This window comes from Haliaeetus leucocephalus, unplaced genomic scaffold (assembly GCF_000737465.1).
Source record: "Haliaeetus leucocephalus isolate CR32 unplaced genomic scaffold, Haliaeetus_leucocephalus-4.0 Scaffold428, whole genome shotgun sequence".
Classification (NCBI taxonomy): domain Eukaryota; kingdom Metazoa; phylum Chordata; class Aves; order Accipitriformes; family Accipitridae; genus Haliaeetus; species Haliaeetus leucocephalus.
The window spans coordinates 582,701-603,305 of NW_010972864.1; the positions used below are offsets into that span (position 1 = coordinate 582,701).

Consider the following 20,605-nt stretch of genomic DNA (forward strand, 5'->3'; position numbering starts at 1 on the left):
GGCGGGGCGGGAGGCGCTGCCCTTCAGACCGATGAAGCGAAACTGGTCCGGCCGTGCACTGTCCACGGCCGACGGTAGTTTCTCGGCAGAGCGGGGCGAACGAGAAAGCGTGACTGAATAACCGGGCTTCTCTGTAACCCGGGGGCGTATACCTCACGGGAAACCAGCAGCCGGCTCGGTGCTAGGCCTGATTCAGCCTGCTGCGTACAGACCGAACGCAGAGCCACCCCCACGGTGTCCGGGTGGGAGTAGGGAAAGAACCCGGTCCCCGGGAAGGGGCTGACACCGGCGTTGACGTGGCCGGCGGGGGAGAGCAGTGTAACGGGCCAAGTGCCAGAGAGCCGAGGTGGGGGGGGGTGGAGGCCTTCTCTTCTGGCGAGAGCTGTGACTGCGCGAAGACGGGGAGGGGGGAAGGGAAAGAAAAGGCTGTTGCGGGTGAAATACCTTTGGAATAGAGGAAAGCGTGGAGTAAGAGAGGATATTGTCAACGGAAGAACTTTAGTAAAGGGGAGAGGGGGATGACTGATCTACCAGCGATTACTTTGCGACTCGGTGGTAGATAGCAGGTATGAAGCGCTGAAGGTTGAGTTGAGTGTGATGGCAGTGGCCAGGAGCCTTCAGGACAATAAAAAACAGTTTTTAAAGATACTAAAAACAGTAGGCACAGAGACGTGAGTCTTCACTGCCACTACAAAAGCTCTTGGTATTAGGCTGCAGTTAAACTAAAGCAGTGCATAAACATACCAAAAAGGAAGAGAATGCCAGAAAGAAACATCCCTTCCTCAGATCCCCCCTAGCTACCACCTCTAGAAACCTGACACAACTACCTTCACCAGCTCCTGTGGCAGCTGCAGCTGTAAGAGCTTCTGCCAGCATTTGGTTGTCTGTATTTGTGCTTCTGTGATACCGAAAAGCTGGCTGAAGAAACTAAGACTCGTTTTGGAGTTCTAGAAAGCAGGCATTCTGTATTGCAGCGCTGGATGCACAGGGGATAATTCCACCTAGCGTGCATGCCACAACTTCAGCCCAAACAGGTTACACAGAATAACTAATTGTATATTAATCAGATTAGTATACATTACATAAAAATGATTGCAACTGATTATCATAGTTCTGCCTACATCCGATCATGTGCAATAAAGGATCCATTTGAGTTGAAGGGCTGCTTTTGCGACCACCGACCTATTTGAAGTTTTTGTTGGCTGTCCTTGAAGTCTTTATTCTTGTCCTTGTCCTTTGATCTTGAAGCTTAACGCAGTTTCAATCACATGTGGTCAGTTTCAACATTGTTCTCATCTAGCGCACAGGAACATCTAGTCATAAGAGCAAAGAACTGCAAAACTTATGAGTAACTACCTCTACTAGTTAATTGCTTGGCTATACTTTTGTCTATTGTTTCAATCATAGTGTTAGTATAAGATTTCTAATAATTATTTACCAAATCTTACTTTTACAGTCACCTAGCAGCAAACCAGTTTCCACGGCTGGTACAAAATATTAAAACTATCAGAATATTTAGACATATTATACAGTATGTATGGAAATATGCTATCACCTGGCCCTGCTTTTGCTATAGAAGTGATACCCAAAACAAGAAGGATCTTTCCTTGATAACGATGCTGCTGACCAAATGTGATTTTCAATTCCAAACAGTCTAAGAAGGATATACAAAATGGCCATAAAAATAATCCAGGGCTTGAAAGTAAGGCTTAAGATGGAAGGCTTAGAAATGTCAGTCTTTTCAGTTTGTCATGGAGAAGAAGAACAAATGTTGATTTTATTGTCCAGTGTAGGCTCCTAGACGTGAAAAGGAAGTTTTGGGGAACAAGGATTACATTTCACAGAGAAGCTCCAATAGGTGGTATGCTGAAATTAAGCTGGATCATGAATTAAGATGGAGTTTCTAATTATTGAGACAACTTAAGCATTGTTAAAGTTTACCAGCAAGGGTGATGAATCTTCTGTTACTTTAACTTGCTTAAAGGAGCTTTCTAGAAAAGCTTTAATCCAGTTCTAGGGTGAGATCCTGCAGGCCATCTATTCAAGTGAGAGCAGATCCCAGCTGTCTGCCCATGAGTCTAAGCGCAGGATATCTCCAGTCTAGCCATTTGTTCTTAATACCGACAGTGAGGCCATTTATTTGTGACTCTGAAATGAAAATTGAATGCTCTACAGTCTGAAGCTACACTGAATACATTCTCCCCTTTAGAGTAACCCTTAGAGGATCAGGTCTCAGGCAATCACAGGCCACGCCTTTCCAGAATTTGGCAAAGGCACTAGAGGGTGCTCCGCTGGAAGAATCAGGGTTTGTATCTGCAGGAAAGCTCTTCCCGACCTCCGCAAGGTAGAGAACTGCTACCTCCCTCTGCTTTACTCCAAGATCGTATAGGCCTCTTCCTGCTGTAACAGCTTTGTGCCTTTTTCCATAAGGAAGGGATCAATAGATGCTGGTTTCCTTGAATCTTGCACAAACTGACATAAGGAGTATAAAGACAAAGAGTGCAACCTGATGTATAAATATGAAGTACAGATTACCTTGACAACATTAAACTTGTAAAAGATTGGTTGAACGTTATTAAATGCATCTTTTTTCTTAGTGAAAAGCCCAGAGGGAACCGCAGGCTGGGTCACAGAGGCACAGGGACAGCAGAACTGCCTGCCCTGGCTGTGTCTCTGTGTGGCCTTTTACTGGGCCACCTGAGCATGGCTGCTTCCCATCCTGAGCTGGCCGGATGCAAGCCAGCTTGGGTCCAATAGCTGGGGCTGTGTCATTAGCACAATACTATGTGCAGGCCAACAGGCCTGGCAGGATTTATTAATGCTGGAAGATGGATCAGAGCAAGTCCAGATTTGTTTACAGAAGGCTTTTACTCTATGAAATCTCCCGTGGCTCAGTTTTGAGGAGCACAAGTAGTAGGTGTACCCTCGGATGGTACAAGCAGGTGCTGCTACATTGGGGAAGCAAGGCAAGCCCTTTTGCAAGGCATGCTTTAGGCACCTTCGTGATGCCTGTGATAGAACAAAGAAGATGGTCTTCATTTTAAATAATCAGAGTCTCAGGAATTAAAATACTGCATTTACATTTCTTGTTTCTTTAAAGGGGAAGATGTGTTATCCAATATATTGACAGGTGCATTTATTAACATATTTTATTTTCTATGGGGAAAATAATGTTCTTGGCAACCTTGCTATGTATCTTCAGGCTTTAAACATTTTAGTGTGTGTATTCATAGCACAGGTAGGATCAAATCACATTATTAATTCCTGTCTTACAGAAAATAGCCATGCATATTAAACTCAAAATAATCCTAGTTTAAAGTGCTTTAGGTCTGATTTTCCAGTGTCCTTGCAGTGCTTTACATGTTTAAAGTTCTTTTTCATGATAAAGGTAAGCATTGCACTTTTCCTGCACTGCAAACCTTGACTCTCTCCAAATGAGCACCCAGAAAACGAGGAACAGAAACGAGATACTCGAACAAAACTCTGGTGTGCACAATCTCCCCAGCACAGTGCAGGGCTGAGTGAGGCCCAGCCAGAGATCACGGTAGCTGCCCTGTGGGGTAGCGGCTCCTAGAGCTGACTTAGGGGCCCAGGTGTGGCACAGCCCAGGCACTCCCACCCTGAAAGCCACTGCTACATTCAATCCTTGTCTCACAGCAACTACAAACTGAAAAATGCAGTGTCAATAAGGTGTGACTTCTAATAATAGACGATACAGAAAACGTAATGACAGGGTAAAGAAAAACAGCAATCCAGGAGATGTTTAAAGTAACGTACACAGTATCCCCCATTTCAATGTTACCTGTTCCATTTCAGCGGTTTTCAAACTTTCTGCATTCTGGGTCACTATGAAATGTACATCTGGGGGAAGGAAAAAGAACAAAACTCTATTTGCATTTTTTATGTTTGAAACTAGTACATAAAAAATTCCCAGTAGAGTTCACCAGCCCAGAGGGAAGCTCAGTACCTGCTGCTCCACCTCTTGCTGCATGATTCCTGACTTGCTTCTGGCTACAGCCTCGGTGCCCACTGCTAAATCCTGCTTGTGGGAAAGGCCGTATCCTTTTCTTATGACCCAGGCTGTTTTGCTACAGTTAAGTACTCTTATAATTTTCTTTTCCTGTCTCCTTCAGCAGGAATAGGGAGGCTTGAAGAAGGAATGAAATAGAGCAGATTTTGGCATTCTACCAACGTTAATGAACTTTCAACCTAATACAGTAATAGAAAGTGGAAAAAAGGTGGAGGCAAATCAACAAATAATGATCACGTAAGAATCTAGACTTCTTGGTTTCTCAGTGCGTAAAACTACAGCTTCACAGATATGAATGAAGCCAGGTTGATTTATGCTAGCTCTTCTTAGCTTACACATTCACATCTCTTCGTGACTTTCTGGCACTCTGCTATACGAACGTAGGCAAAATGTTCCTGTAAGAGGAATCGTTAGTGACAAAGGTTAAAAGCTAGGCAAAATAAGAAGGCAAGAGCCAGAAGAAGTGGAGCTGTAGTGAACACAGCAGCACTGATGATTTTTTTTCTGGATGGTGAAGCTGATGCTTGCTAAAAGTTTAATAACAATTCGCCCCCCCCCGCCCCCAAAATATCTGTTTGCACAGTTGAGATTGTAGGCATTACTTTTCCTAACAGTAGAAACATTTGGCTGAATTTGTTATTCAAAGTATAGCTATTCCTGTAGATAGGCACCTTGCTTACAGTAAAGAAGTACCAACATCAGTATACCAGAACACACAAACTGTAATTTGCATGTCTAGACTTTACTATTACAGCATTTTAGTTGCAACTTATCCCAGACATACAAAAGTTAATGTAATTTTACACTTCATTATGTCTGCTGCTTCTTTCCCAAGCAAAATCAGCATTCAAAAAGAATTGCAGAATTTCAGCACTGCTAAAGAGCTATGGAAATGATAGTACATGCCAATCTGTAGAGCAAACCCATTTTTTCCACAGTCCTTCCCTATTCCCACTAGTCATTACCTATTCATAACAGTTTTTATGCCATTTTTCAGATTCATAAAATACAGAACTACAAGATATGACTTTTTTTTTCTTAAGAAATTATTCAAGCAAGAGTTTTTGAACCTGTAGAGGTAGCCAGTTACACAAGCAGAAAAGCAATCCAAAACCTAATCTGGGTCTGGAGAATGACCTGACCATAGGGCTTTTCCATTGCTCCAAATTTCCTATAATAATGTACATATTTAACTAAGATACATTTAATCATCTTACTATATTATTTCCCCTCTGGGTATGTGATAGGAGATTAAAGCAGGTCATAATTATCGCTTGTATTGCTTGGCAAGTTAACAGTCAGTGTGACTGGTGATCTGGAAGGTAATCGTTAGCGTGCTCCAGCCACAGCTTTGAAATTGCTGACATTTCTGATACAGCAAAGTCAACATAGGGGAACTTTCTGAAATTACCACATCACCTACTTCTTTTTATCTATACTGCCCAGCTCTGTGAACTTCAAAGGACATACAATCATTCGCATGTAATTTGTCCTTACTATTCCATTGTTCTATAGGCCTTGGTGGATTACCCAGGAAGATTTAAGGACAGCTAGCTTTATGGGATGCACAGGCTGTTAAAAACAAACCAAACCAAACACCCCCCCCTCCCCCCAACAAAAACCACCCCACAGTTTTTTGTCTTTTTTTTTGAACAGGATTCCCTCCCCAAATACATGGGATTTCTGAAGCTCCAAACCTGCGTCATGAAGGATGAAGCAATCACAAGGCAAGCTCAGGGTGGTGGTTGAATAATAAAATTAGGCTACTACAGCAGGCCATGAGAATAAGGGAATGAAAAAAAATTATTTAATATGCTATTTACTTATTCATGTAGAATAGTAAAAAAAAGTTTCAGAGTCCCCTAGGCATTATGTTGCAAATGCACCTTGGACTAGCAAGCTGTGGCAGTATCTGAATGCTTAGAAAGATGTGTAAGCTGCAGTCAGGAGAAAACACCATGCCAGTCGTTTTCAAAAGGGTCTTTCCATAAATTACTTTATTTCTCATTAAATGAGCACAGAGTCATTACCATATTAATAACAGATATGTTTATTATTACATATCCATCAGTGCGGCTTTCAATACCACTTGAAACATGCAAATCGTCCTAAGGACGAATCAGTTTTCCAGTGCTTCTTATTTAATACACAACTGCAAAGCCATTATAAATTACTGAGGAGGTATTTGGTTACGAAATAAAATAAAATAAAACCATACTGCCCATACCATGAATGTATTCCTGCTACAAAGCAAGAGTCTGACAGCATTTACTGAAATTCCTGAATTACCCAGAGCTTTTGCGTTATATGCTTGCTTTTTTTTTTTTTTTTTTGCATTGCCTACACATCTCTTGGCTTATGAACCAGAATCAGTCTTTCTTTGTAAGAGGAATTCTCACTCAAAGATTGTACTTAATTTAGAAAAATGCATCTAGCATCTACAATACTTTAACCAATTAAAATTCAGTAAAACCCACTGATGCAATAGTTTTTTAGAGGTTTCCTTCGTTTAGTTTTAGATTTCTACATTTATTGACAACGGCAATAATACAATTATCTCAAATTAAGGCACTAAAAGGACAATGTAAAACCCAGTAAAAGTGTTCTAAGAATAATTTACAGTTCAAACAGTGCATATATTTCTTAAATGTTTGTTAACTTAATGTACGTTATCACTTAAAATTGTAAGGCAACACATTATAGTTACAGAAATTATGTACCCCAAAATATGCTTTCAACCTCGGTGGTTCTTTTTACTGTTAGTTTCTAATGCCTCTAATAGTAAAATAATTCAGTATGGCTTGGCAAAAATGCATAGATTAAAGGCAATTACTTGTTTTCCCCCCTTTACAAACCTGCTGAATCAGTATTTTGTAAAGCATAATGCAAAGTATTTAACACTTTCATCCATTCCATAGTGGGTGGTTAGCATTAAGGCTGTTAAGAACTCTGCAGTGAAGGCACTGAAGTTCAAGTGATAAGGCTTCATTTTTAAGCTAGTTCTGCAGTCTTCAAGAGCACAACTTTGAGTCTTGAAAGCAATTGCAGTCCTTCTCATTGAGAAACCTTCCTCCTCTACTCCATTTCATATGCTCATCTTGACATAAATAGCCCCTTCACAGGGTAAACAGTCCTTTTCTTTCACTGATACAAAGAAAGTTGGCTGCACTTCATCATGATTGACAGGCTTTTTTTTAAAATCCAAAAGGCAGCACCTTTTTTTATACACCTAGCTAAGCTTTATTTGCTTTAACTTGCATTACATAGTAATAATTAATCTAATCTACCTTTAGGCAAACCCGCAATTAAACACCCTCAGCGTGCTTTTGTGCCAAAGCAAGGAGGAGACAGTAATAGCAATCTTAACCCTGAAGCCTGTGATAGTTATGTTGAAAGGAACAACAGCCCGTCTGCACTGCTCTGTGTGGTTAAAAAAAGCCCTGTTTCTCAGACCGCATTCCATGAAATTCCATTAAGCACTGTACATGTGGTTAGCTGGAACAAAGAAGAAAACAGACAATTAATAACAAATATAAAAATTAACTTCATAACACTAGTGTACGTTTGCCAAGAGCTTCAGAGAAGAAAATATTTTATGTTAACTAAGTATTTTTTCAATTGACAAGGTACAATACACTAAGATCGAACCTACAATCTTCCACAGACTTCTTAACTTCGAACAACATTAAATGAATACAGAGATCAGACAGATAATAATATTACTGCAGCTTTACAAGTAAACAAGAGTAAACAATCATGGGTGTATTAATGGCAAATGCAAGGTGACCCTCTTTCACTTGCAGGACAAGAAAAGGTTCTCTATAGGGCTAAGAGCACTCACATGCAGTTGCCAGAGCTCATCTGATACACAGGAGTTTTGTTTGGTTGGTTGGTTGTTTTTTTTAACATGCACTAACTTGATCAGGTGCCCAAGTCCAAATATATTAAAACATCTCCACTGTGCTGATACAATGTATATAAATTAGCACACTATAAACTATGAAGTGTAGTTTCAGATCTAGAAGCAGTACTGCAAATGCTAGCAAGTTCATCATGAAGTTGTGATTCATGTTTACTAGTGATAAGTTATTAAAATGAGGACTAGAACTTAAGATGAACTTATACATGAAGCTCCTTTCAATGGGTCTGATAACACCTCTCCATGAAGTCCATGAAGTGCTGCCTACCAACTGCAAAGAAATGTGGATCAGACCCTAAATGACATGTACTAAAATGCCTTAAAGCATGTGTTAAAAGTCTGTACCCATTTGACGAAATAGTTAATGCCTGCTTACATGGTAGGACTCTATCACTGAGATCAAGTTCGGCTATACTGTCTGACAAGAGAACGATTTCCAGATACTTAGTAAAAGCTAAACACGTATATCCCATAAAAATCATCACTGCTTCTCTTACTCCCATGTCTAGGTAAAGAGGTCAGGATGAGAACTTCAGGGTCCAGTGTCTTGAGTTCAGAGAAGCTGATCTAACAATTTGGTGCCTCCTGAAGGAAAAAGGCCTGCTGTTCCTCCACTTTATCACCTTCCTGACCCCACCCTCCTACTTGCCCATCCTCAGCATTGGCAACCACTGCACTTCTCAGCAGGCTGATTCCACTCACTAGCTCAGCAAAGTAAGTCTACTTTTTTTGACAGTCAGGAAACTGAATTGTGGACCTTGATGGAAGGGTCCAAAATGGATCATTTCAAGCACTTACCCAGGATCCAATGACAGTAAAACAGGGAAGGAATACAGAGAGGGAAAATCCTCCCCCTTAAGTAGCAACAGGCTGTCAGATTAGCACAGCTACTGTGCAATCACCAGTTAAGTGTTCAGTATATAAGATCCATTGTAAATTTATTTAATAATCTAAATTTAAACATCTGGTACATCAGAAGTGAATTTTCCTAAAATAAATCCAATCCCTCTTCTTTCTAAACATACAGGATGGAATATGTAGTGGTATCAGGGCACAGGCTGGCCATACTACATCACAGCACTAATTGTCTAGTTCATAGACACAACTAACATAAAATTTGTCTGAGAAAGTCACAAAAACGTCCCCAGTAGAATAGCTTGAAAGCAAAGTTCCTATCTGACCTTTTTGTAATGCTTATTTGCTCAGTGTAACTCTGAATCTTTTAATTACTCACTCACATTGCTCTGCAGGTGCCACACAAGCCTCACTACATTCCAGTCAACCCAGTGGCAGCTGTCTGATGGAGATGGAGCACATCACAAAGCTGCCCAAGCAGCTCCTCAAGCATCAGCAAGGTGCGGGGGCTCCCCACCTGCCTCCTGCACACGTCTCCATGCAGCACAACAGGCTGGCAGCGCTCACATACCTAGCACTCTTGCTGGTCAAGTACTGTGCCTCTCTAAACGGCTTATGCTCAATATGCTTCTTCCTCCATACTCAGTGCCTATAATATGCAGCATTAAAACAGAGTTTGCTGTAAATTAATGGTATGTTCTAAGAAGCTATGTCAGTATTAAACATCATTAAGAAGCAAGATTTCTAAGACCAAATATCAGTTATGTCATCAAACTTACTGATGGATTTGGGCTCAGTCTAGAAGAGTAATATAAATGTTAACTGTTTGATTCACATCACAGCCTGTTAGAAAAATTCAAGTTAAAGAGGTAAAATACCACACGGGTATTAACTTCTGAATTGCCAGAAAACTTAAGAGCTTTATTTCTTTCCAAGAACCTGGAAGATCCTATTGGGTGATGGAGAAAGGTGTGAACAGAGGCCATACACTAGGGCAGATGGAGAAAATACAAGGCTGAAGTATTCGGAACAGCTGATCTGGCCAGATACTTCACTACTGCAGGAAGACCACCTTCACCCGTCCTCCTTCCATTCTTGAGACCAGTCTGGTGCTTTCTGGACTCTTTCATGAACCATTGCAACTTCTTAACCCAACAGAAAACCACATGCTTTTCTTCTGTGGGGTTAGGGTTGGGTTTTTCTGTTGTTATGCTTTGGGTTTTTTTGGCTTTTCTTTAGTGAAATTCCTGGATTGTCTGCTGGAAAATACATCAATTTACTGTGGTAATCTGTGAAGCATGAGCTGACACAAGATAAAGCGCAGGAATGTGCAGCTCTCCTGGTGCTGGGGAGCTATGAGGCTCATTGTATCTCTAGGACCTTAAAAAAAGAGCTTTAAAGATGGTGTTTCTCATTTTATTTAAAAAGTTCCCATTCACTACTTGCATATTTCTGTGCTTCTGTGACACTCTCACATGACAAATGCCAATAGGATTAATTACAGAAATTGTCTGAATAACTGATCTCCCCAAACAGACCCATTCCTTTAAGAGCTACTGTAAATTTTCAAATATGTAAATCTGTTCATTCTATAAGAGATTAGCTGCAAACTTGTTCACGCTAAAGGCAACCCCAACCAGCATTTCTAGTAAGAAGAGTGAAAAAGCATCAATGAATTGATTTAAGAAAAATGGATTTGCTCCCATAAAAGAATATGGATGAAAGCTTCTGTGCTTTTCCAATTAGCTCTAAAATGCCTGGAAAAAAGTTTAAGATCTTGAAATGAAAAAACTGAGAAATCATGGTTATGTTGGAAAAAAAAAAAAATCTATTGAAAAGCTAACAGCTATGAGACATCTGAATACCAGAGCTGTTTTGCCTATAGTAGGTTTTTAACCCCTCCCCTTTTTTTTTTAATTCTGTGTGTGCGCGCACATGCAAAATCCCCCTGCACGCCCTAGCATGAGGTATAGTACAGTAACTGCAGTATAGCTCATCAGAAGACCCTCCCAAAAATTGGAAACAAACACTGCAACAGAACTTTAAAAAAAATCTGGTTATTACAGCTACCAGAAGACCTCGCAAGGACAAATGGAAAGGAAAGCATACTCAGAATACAACTCAAAGTCTTTTGGGGAAAGGGGAAAAGGGAAAGGGGAAAGGGGAAAGGGGTAGAAGGGAGTCTACAACTCTAAATATCTAAATGTGAAATAAAGAAGGATGCACTCTATTTACAAAGTGAACTCTACATAGGTAAGGTTTGGCAGGGGGGAGGCAGGGGGGAGGGAAGAATCTGCATACTCAGTAACAGAGGATAATTTCCAAAATGTACAGTCAGGACTGTGATCTTCCAAGTGTTGTTTTAGATTATTCCAATTAATACAGCTTAAAGATGCACATAAATGGTGTGTTAAAATAATTCTTTCCAACCCCATTGGCTGGCTGGTTGGTTGCCTTTGAGGGAGTTGGTTGTTTTGTTTGGTTTTTTAACTGTCCAGGAATGCTACCTCATCAAAATTCTCAGTTAATTTGACATCTTTTTCAGTAAGCAATGTTGACTAGCATTATTTCAGTGTGACATTTTAAAAACTCTTTTTAAACTGTATTAATGAATTTTACATTATCGGTTCTGTTGGTTTTCCAGAATTTATGGTGGGATGACCATTCAGTGTCAAAATCATTCTACCTAATCCTTTTCAGTATCAACATGATATGCTTTTTCTTTCAGTCTTAGGTGGTCCAAGACTCACTGAAAAATCTTATTATTCAGTAACAGAGCTCTTTAACCTAAGTACTTCTGTTATCTTTATCGGCCTGTTTAAAAGGTCTGCCTTTAGTAACTAGTTTCTAGAATCCTGATTATTGTTGACGTAAATGTATCATATGATATATAAAAGCACTTCATATTTTTCTCAACCACAGAACAGAAGTATTTCTTCAATAGTCCTATTGTAAATAAAGATGATGTTAAACAACAGCTATTAGTGATACATATTTTTAAATCAGCAGGTGTAATTTATATCTGAAACTCTTAAAAGATCTGGCTAAAGCCTGTGGAGGGGTCTAATATTTTTCAGTAAATCTTGGAAAATTGAGGACTGAAGGAAAAATAAGTTTGGAAACACTGTGAAGCTTTATAGAAGCTCTTAGAAGTTGGGAGAAATGGACATTTTGTAGACAAGACAAACAGTTTAACAAGATTCTGTTGTACAAGTACACACCGTGTAAGTACATAACAAATGTGACTGAAACCTTCTGAAATTAGCAATTACCAATTTGTCTTTATTTGGCACAATAGTGAAGATGCTACTATTTAGTAAGCAAACTCTGATTTTACAGTCATTCTTCTTAACTCAGGTTTATCACTGTGTGCTCTTCCACTGCATTCACCCTTGTTTTCAACAGATTTTTACAGTGAAGACTGTAAAGGAAAAACTGCCCACTTCCCAGGAAATCTCCCCACAAATCAGAAGTGTTCCTCTGTTTCACAACTTCGTCTTGGTTAAGCACAGTGTTGAAAAATGTAACATTGCATCATGATTCAGTTATGTTCCTGCTATCTGAGCTGTAAGGGGCAAACTGAGACTTTGTTCAGTATTTGTGAATATGGCTTCTCCCCCAAATACTCTAGCACAGCTACATGTTCTTAACTGCTGGTCACAGATTTCTTATTATGTCCTTCTCCTCGTGCTGTTGCATTATTATCTCTAACACAATACTGCCCACAACATCACTGTTTTTTGTGTTGACAGCTTTGTAGTCAAGGCCTAAAGTAATTTTCCTGGATGAGACTATTTTGAGGGCATTCACTGACTATATTAGTATCTCAAAACTATGATCACTTACATTTTAGTGTTAATTATGGGGACAAGAAAATCAGCACCCTTTGTATCTTTCAGATTTTTTTCCCTACTCTCCTCTGCAGGAGGATATTTCGTGATATATCCAGTGTCTCTTTCCACGCAAAAGTTTGCTTTTATTGCACTTCATGCAAGGAATGTTTGCAGGACATTTATTTTGGTAGCCCTGCCAATCTAGGAAGACTCTTTCCCTACTGAGACACTAGTTTCCACTTCATACTGTCTACTCAATTGGTTATTTTGGGAGAAAGGAACATGCATAGTATATGAGGAAGCTAATACAGATTAAAAATCGGCTTACAGTAACCTAGCATTAAAAAAGTGTATTTTAAATACTGCCCTGGTTAACGCATAAGGTCACAAACAGCTTGCAAAAACAACTGCTGGGATAGGAGAAGACAGGGAATAAGTAAGCAGGGAGAAAGAATGGAATTAATACTTAAGCTGCCTCACACCAAAAGAAATGGCAAACAAGAGACTGTAAGTTTCTCATTGCACCCTCATTTGCAGAAGACTTCTAGCTTATGCAAGCTTTATGAGTCAATCCATGAATGACTATGTGGATCACCCTTGCAGTTAAATGCCATTGCTGATACATCTACTGAGTCTTGCCTTTAAACAGGAAAAAATGCAACCAGCTCTCTCACATGCATTGGCAGGCCAGGCACTGCCATCTCTATGGTACCTTTCCAAATCCAAAGAACCAATAAGTTGACCACAACAGCAGGAGAATTCTGTCTGTTACTTCCTTCAGGATTTGAGCAGAAATTTAGATCACCAGTTCAACAGTCATAACTACAGAATTATTTTGCAATTTCAGATTAAATAGGATTTATAAACAGAGATTTTTTTAAGTTAAAAAGATCTGTAGCTTTTGTAGTTTATTTCTCACCTAGTTTTCCCAGAAGTATTTTTAACAACTTTTCGGAATGACTGATTTGCTGAGGATCTTGTAGACATAGTTCTAGGAGAAGCACGAACAAAAGTAGATGGTGGTGTCTTAGGGATCTTCTTTACTAAATGAGTCACCCACTTCTTCTGTTCATCTTGACAGGATGCCAATAACAGCATATCTCTTGCTGAAGTTACATCGTAACTCACTATAAGTAAAAGGAGGAAGATGATTCAGTGAAAACTATGACTTGTTACCAAAATAAGAATTATGACATAGCAGGTGTGCCACTGGAAAGAACAACGGCACCTATATACATACTTGTATTGGATTTGTTTATATATTTTTGGAAGACAATAAACAGCAGGGGAAATTATGATTATAGTTTCTTTCAATATTTGTCGCTCTGCATTAAGATTCTTGAATCTAACATTAATATTCAAGAAATGAGAAAACTTACACTAACTGCAGTCTTAATAAGCTGGAAAGTTGTGTGGGAGCCTTATGGCTGAGTTCCAGAGTACATATCCCAAATGCTCCACTTCATAGGAGCACAAAGAGAAAACCTTTACTCCATTCTCTGATGTGGCTGAAGAACCACTCTTCAAGGTCTTCAAACAGCTTGGTGATGTGGCCACTGCATTGTCCCTAACGTGGGCCATGTGTAACAGACAGAATGGTCTGGGAACCAAGGAACTGCCCAGTACTTGGGCACAAGCCTCCAGGGACCCTTGTGCTCTCAAGGCCTTCAGCAGAGCCACATCAGTTACACCACCTCCCTACAGAGGCTTGCCACAGCTGTCTGTTTATAAGCAGTGTTAAGAGTCTATTATTTTAATAGCACCTTTCACATCTAAAATCATAAAACTAAAGAGTAGAAAACTTTTAAACTAAAGTGCTTTTATTTGCCCCTGATAGTTTAGCAGGTCTGGCTAAACCATGCAGAGAATACAGAACGCAGAAAACGTGAGTATACCTTTGCATGGTGCAATTAATTCCTCCTTTTTATCCAAGTGGTCTCTATGGCACTTCACATGGCATCTTCGACATTCTAGGGCAGCAGGGGGTTTAAAGACATGCCAAAGAGGTTTGGCACAGGCCTCACAGTTGGCTGGAAAGTGGTATAACGTTGGAATAAATTCATGGCCTTTGTGATTTAGAAAATTTGTCTTCTCTGCTGGCTGTACTGGTTCTACCTCCAAATCCTTCCTGCATTCCCCCTCATTAGCATAGAGAATCTGAAAAAGAATACTGCTGCGTTATTGTTGAAGCACTATGTGTTTTATACACTTCTCAAAGAAGCCGCCAAACTTTTTCAAGAGAGTTAAATAGAAATGGCAATATACTTCTTTTTACCTGGAATATTTTAGGAATTTCTTCAGTTTCAGCTCTATATACATCTCCTTGAGTTACAGGCCGGACATGGAACAGCTTACTGGATTAAAAGAAACATGAATCAGAAAACACTAAAAGGCTATGTATGTTTTTAAAACAGTTATCAAAGCACTTTGAAGTTCATATAAATCTTGTTTATGCAAGCAATATTATATACTTCAAGGCTGCAATATGATTTTAGGAATTAATTCATAAACCATATAGATCTTGTCTACCGAAGTAAGACCAAAACATTTCATAGCATTGAATGAGGGTGATCTTACAATGGCCTCAAGATCCAGCATGGCAAATTTACCTATGAAAAAGGAAGGCTTTCAAATTCTTCCTCAGAACACTGGGAAGTCTAACTGATTATTGCTAGAAAAGCTTATTGATAACCCTGGATGGAAGTCACCATATGAAGTATAGTACTACTCACTAATTTTATTACTAAATCACGTTACCAGCTGATAATCAATGCCAGAACATCACAAAAAGCAATCTGGGGCACCAGCTGTTGAAAATGCTATTAAAATCGGAACAAACATCATCTTATACTGGGTCAAGACTTTAAGTCCATCTATCCCAACATCCTGTTTTCAACAGTTGCTGTAACAGATGTTTATGAAAAGGGAATAAGAAACAGCTGAAAGAGAAAATAACTCTTTTCCTGGTTACGAGCAATTGGCAGCTTAAGCACTTCCTGAGTTTGAGATTCCTTCCAGACCACTGTATTTGTTAGTTACTGATAGACCTATTCATGAATTTTAAAACCTTTTTTCAATTACTACTTTATAAGATCCCATAATGTCCATCAGCTGTTCAAACATCACACTCAGTCATGTATCAGCGATGGGCTTCAGTGATATTTGACACAATTTTCCTCATGTATAACCAATGTAAAGGGATCACTATTTATTTATTTTGTCACTCTAAACAGAAACCATCTCGACAAGTTAGAAACGCTTTGGGCTTCATCAACACTGATCCTTTCTTAGACAGCAAGAAAAAGGGATGAAGCAAGAGGATGAGACCTAAAATCAGACAGCCAGTTCCCTAACTATCCCACAACTATCATGCCTTTCTTTAGAAAGCAGCTGTTAAAGCAACTGGAAAAACCACTCATTACACTGAATCATAAAAAGAGATAGCATAATATGTAGGTTCCACTGTCTCTGACCCTTCTCTGTGAAAACAAGACAAGGCTCTTCATTTCTGTAAATTCAGACCAGTGACTACAGACAGTACCACACTATTGTGTATTTAACTTTTTCTCTTTTATCAATAGTAGGACAAAGAAAAAGTAGTATCTTCTGTTAACAGTACCCTGAAATACAGATAAACAGACATTTTCCAACTAGTATGGGAAATTAAAAATTATTTATGGAATTTTGATTCCAAGCTTCTAGATTGGTTATTAGTTATCTCACACACAATGCTCTTTTGCCAATTTGTATCCAAAACTAACAGTAACTTTACTTACTCTATATCTAGTACCATTGATGGATTAGACTGGTCCTTGTCCTTTTCATCATTGTAGAACAGTATCTTTTTACTGCTCACCACAACATACTGGGAAAGAAAGGGTAAAACCAAGTTAAAATTGCATTTTAAAAAGCAACATTTATCCTACTGTACTCCCGTATGCACATAAAAAGCCTGAGTAAATCAAGGTTTTTAAACTAATATCAGGAGATATTTAAATCATCATGTAGGCCTCTATACTACTGACAGCTGTGCAATGCTACAGCTGCAGTGACTATGTATTGTCACTGGAGCAACCTTAAATGCTTGTGATGACTCTGGAAGTTTATCTGTACACAAACTCACAAATATCAGTTGCTACTGGCATGTTGCTATAAAAATTACTGTGTCACTGAGAAACTCCTGGAGTGCAGAATCTATCACTTATTCATAAAGTTGGTAAACAACTTCCCTAGTTCTTGAGACATGCAGGACTTGCTGGTACTTGGCACCAAACTACTGGTAGGCTAAAATTGATTCTCACAGTTCCAGCTGACTATTTCCTACACTTTCAATTTAATGGACTGGTAAAATAAAGAGCCAAAATGAATCGGCAGAAACAGAGTTCTGGTATACATTCCAAATCTAGGAATACACTGAGACATTAAGGGAAAGGTTTGCAGAGGAGGAGAAAAGAAATGGACATTCCTTTGCTACGTGTCACTTTAAGGGTCAAACCACACAGTTTTTTCCAGAGTGGTAAAGATGTTAGAGAACAGAAACATTTGGTAAGGTGTTGATTATTTTCTTCCCAAGTGTTTTAAAAATTCTTGCTCAAAATCTGCGTATTAATTTATTATATTTATCTATCCCATGCCACTGAACAAGTGGAGTACTCCAGAATGCATAGGATTCTGGGGAATAAGCAAGAGCTACTGGGAAGGCACTGTGAGTTTTAGAGCAGGAGTGGACTGCAGGCCCCATGTCCAAGAGAATTCCCAAATGCAGAGTATGCCGGCAGTGTCCATCCGTCCGTTCCACCCCACCCCCCCCCAAAGCCCAAGGATGTTGTCCTCAACCTAAAGTACACAGACACCCTTCCAGTGCTGCTCACAATCACACAGAATTATAAACATTTGTTCATATGACAGGAAAAACAAAGCAAGCTGCTCAGAGAAAAATTCTGTAACCCACAGGCCAGTTAAGATCAAACAACTATAACCTAAGCACTTCCCAGTGAGTTCAAGCCTGTAGAATTTGCTGCCTGTTGCTCTTCACTGGGAGCTGCCAGTCCAACGTCTTTGCTAAAACTGTCCATAAGCTCAGTGACAGCTGTGGCAGTTCCCTCCCCTGCAGTTTCAAATGTTTTAGAAACAGCGTATTAAAAGGTACGCGGTACTAAAGATGATTAAAAAGAGGTAGACTGACTGCTCTGTCTACATTGAGCTCCAGATTGGGGTATAATATGACGCAGAAGCAGGGGAAAGGACAGAAAAGCAGGAGAGCGAATACATGAACAGTTCATTTTGAATTCCAATTACTGGCAGGTAATTGAACGGGTTTCTGCACAGTGCAGATACTGACAATTTAAGTAAATGGTGTTTACTCCTCCTACAAGAGGAGGTTGAACCTCCTAAGTCTGACCTTAAAACCTGAATATGAAAGTTACCTTAACAAGTTTATAGAATAGCGTTTTGAAAATGTGTTGCCCAAACTGCATGCTGCAGTTGTACATCTCAATTACTGAAATGCATCTAAAAAAGCCGCAAAGGGTTTTTTTCCCCACTGACTAAAGGGGCTTTCAGCCCCTCAGTCAGGATTCTTTAATAGAAAGCCTGATCAACTTGAATAGGTGCTAAGTTGTAATGGTGTGAGCCTCTTGCAATTTTCCCCACTGAAGAAAGAGTCTGTGCTTGAATTTCTTTGATCTGCTTCAAGAAGCAGCTAATGCCTTTTTTGTCTTTGAAGTATGCACCTCTGTCTTTCACAGACAAGAGCAAGGCCTTAAGGTGACTATCATAACAAATGCAAATTATGACTGCAATGGAATTCAGTTATCACACAAGTCTTGGTGAAAGAACAATTTAACCTCACAAAAGGAAGAAAAAAAAAAAACAGCCTCAATATCCTGTTGTGAACATATAAAAAAAAAAAGTCTTCTGACAGTAGTTCTACGGTGGTTTTTGAAGAGTTATCATCTCTACTTGGGATGAAATGAAGTTCCAGATAAAAATATGGCTAATCCATTTTAGTGTTAGCTTGAGGTATAACTCAAGTGTTTATTCTCAACTGAGTTTCCACATTTACCCCTTTCTAACTTAAGCTAAATGACTCAGCATGGGGCAAAAACATCAGTGCTACTGACATTTGAGTCGGAAATGCAGCAACTCAAGTTATAACAACTCAGGCACCAATCCAATTGCACTGCTAGTGCAATTTTGCTTTCCCTTTAATTTAAATTAATTTGGGCATGCCTATATTTGAGGTTGCATACCTCCCATCAACCCCAAAATGGAAAGCACAGGAGAATTTGGAACAGAAGCACCTGAGGAGGCTGACTACAAGCTAGCTTGTTTCAGATGCAGTACAGTTCAACCAACAGAATACACATGTAAGTCAACATGACCCCTCACTATGGTGTCTCACTGGCTTGAACCTCAGCTAGTTTAAGGAATCTTATCAGCATGACTCTTTTTGGTATCTGTAGCTTAAATTCCTTCAAAGTGCAAGAACTATTATTCAAACTAGGAAAGTATGAATGGAGTAACTACCTAAAATATCTTGAGGGAACTAAGTATGCGTATACTGGGCATGCCTAAAGAAGCTCAGATACAGTCTTTCACTGGAGAAGCTGCATTTATCAGAAGTTTAAAATTTTAACTATCAGAGGATGCAAGAATAATCTCCATTTCAAGAAGACAACCAGAAAAGGCTGCTGGAGGTATTCTGACAGGAAAATGATGCAGTACTTTAGATAATCTAGAGCAGAATAAAGCTACATGACTTGTGCCTAGGCACAGTCACTTCATTCATGGACACTGCCAGAAGTCTGACAGCAACCTGAAGAATCAATTCTGGAACAACAGGAATCAAACAGCCTTAGCTATCAGAACAAGGTGTGGAATTGATTTACAAATAGGCGTGTTTCGTGAGACACCTGAAGAGCATTCAAACACTATCAGCATTTGACCTTATGGCACCAAGAACATTCTTGACCTTGCCCTGTAGATTTCCTGCAGTTCTGCTAATAGGGAGACAAAGTGAAATGTAAAGAGACTAGAAACCAACTGAAAAGCTTTTGAGGTATTTGTAGCAACCCCCAGGTTTCAAACTATGGTAAGCAAGCATTTTCAATAAGGCACATGTTCACATTGCCTCTCAACTGAGGGTCTGGGAGAATATTCTAAGAAGTCATTAGCTGAAACACGGCAGAGCTTAACACTCGTTCTCTGCACTCTGCAAGACAGGATAGGTGGCAGTTTTAACTTACAGACACGGCACCAAGAAGGTCTGGTACTGATGTAAAAATAGGCAGGTCTGGAACTCAAAACACTTCAATTGTATAAAGAAGGTCATGCTAGCCAACCAAAGACCAGAGTACTTTAAAGAAGGGGTTCTGCAGCTAAAGGCCCAATACAAACACTTCACTGCTTCTTTGACAGGAATTAAATCCTTCTTCAGGTTTTGTAGGAACCACTCCTAACACTTATAAAACGTGAATGTAAACAGGAGCATCTTTCAGCAGGAATCAGTTATGTTGAAAGTATCATGAAGAAACTGAGTAACTTCCAATACTAATCTCTGAATATAAGGAAGATGCAGGGAAATAAAACTGTTACATACACATTGCTTACAAAATTTACAAAATTCCAGTGACTATGTTCACTTTTGCAATTTGTTATACTAAAGGATGTTCAGAGAGGGGAACTGGAAAGCTAGAAAACATAATCAGAAACTGGTTCTAAGCTTCTAGGCACCTCAATTTGAACATGTGAAGTTTCAAAGAACCAGATCATAAACCTCTGCAGAGGCAAAACAATACTGCTTTGTTTAGAGTGGGAATTCCAGCACAGAGGTCCAGTTTCTGAAAGTAAACCTGTTCTTTTCAAGAGAGACTGACCATTTTAAAAGTAAGGGAGATGGAAATGTCTTTGGAAATCATATGTGGCAAGTTATAGTGTGATGCACTCTTCCATGGCCTTCAGAATATT

General features: G+C 39.4%; 1 protein-coding gene across 1 annotated transcript in view; it reads right to left on the reverse strand.

Annotated features, from left to right (window-relative positions):
• Positions 1 to 5,998: 5,998 nt before the first annotated feature.
• Positions 5,999 to 20,605, reverse strand: part of ROCK1 (Rho-associated, coiled-coil containing protein kinase 1) — a 94,536-nt gene continuing 79,929 nt past the window's right edge. Inside the window, exons 29-33 of the mRNA XM_010574309.1 lie at positions 16,414 to 16,502; positions 14,913 to 14,991; positions 14,533 to 14,794; positions 13,557 to 13,764; positions 5,999 to 7,525 (exon numbers count right to left, since the gene is read on the reverse strand). Of these exons, the coding sequence (XP_010572611.1) occupies positions 7,522 to 7,525; positions 13,557 to 13,764; positions 14,533 to 14,794; positions 14,913 to 14,991; positions 16,414 to 16,502 (642 nt within the window). The 3' untranslated portion in view covers positions 5,999 to 7,521. The remainder of the gene's footprint in view (positions 7,526 to 13,556; positions 13,765 to 14,532; positions 14,795 to 14,912; positions 14,992 to 16,413; positions 16,503 to 20,605) is intronic.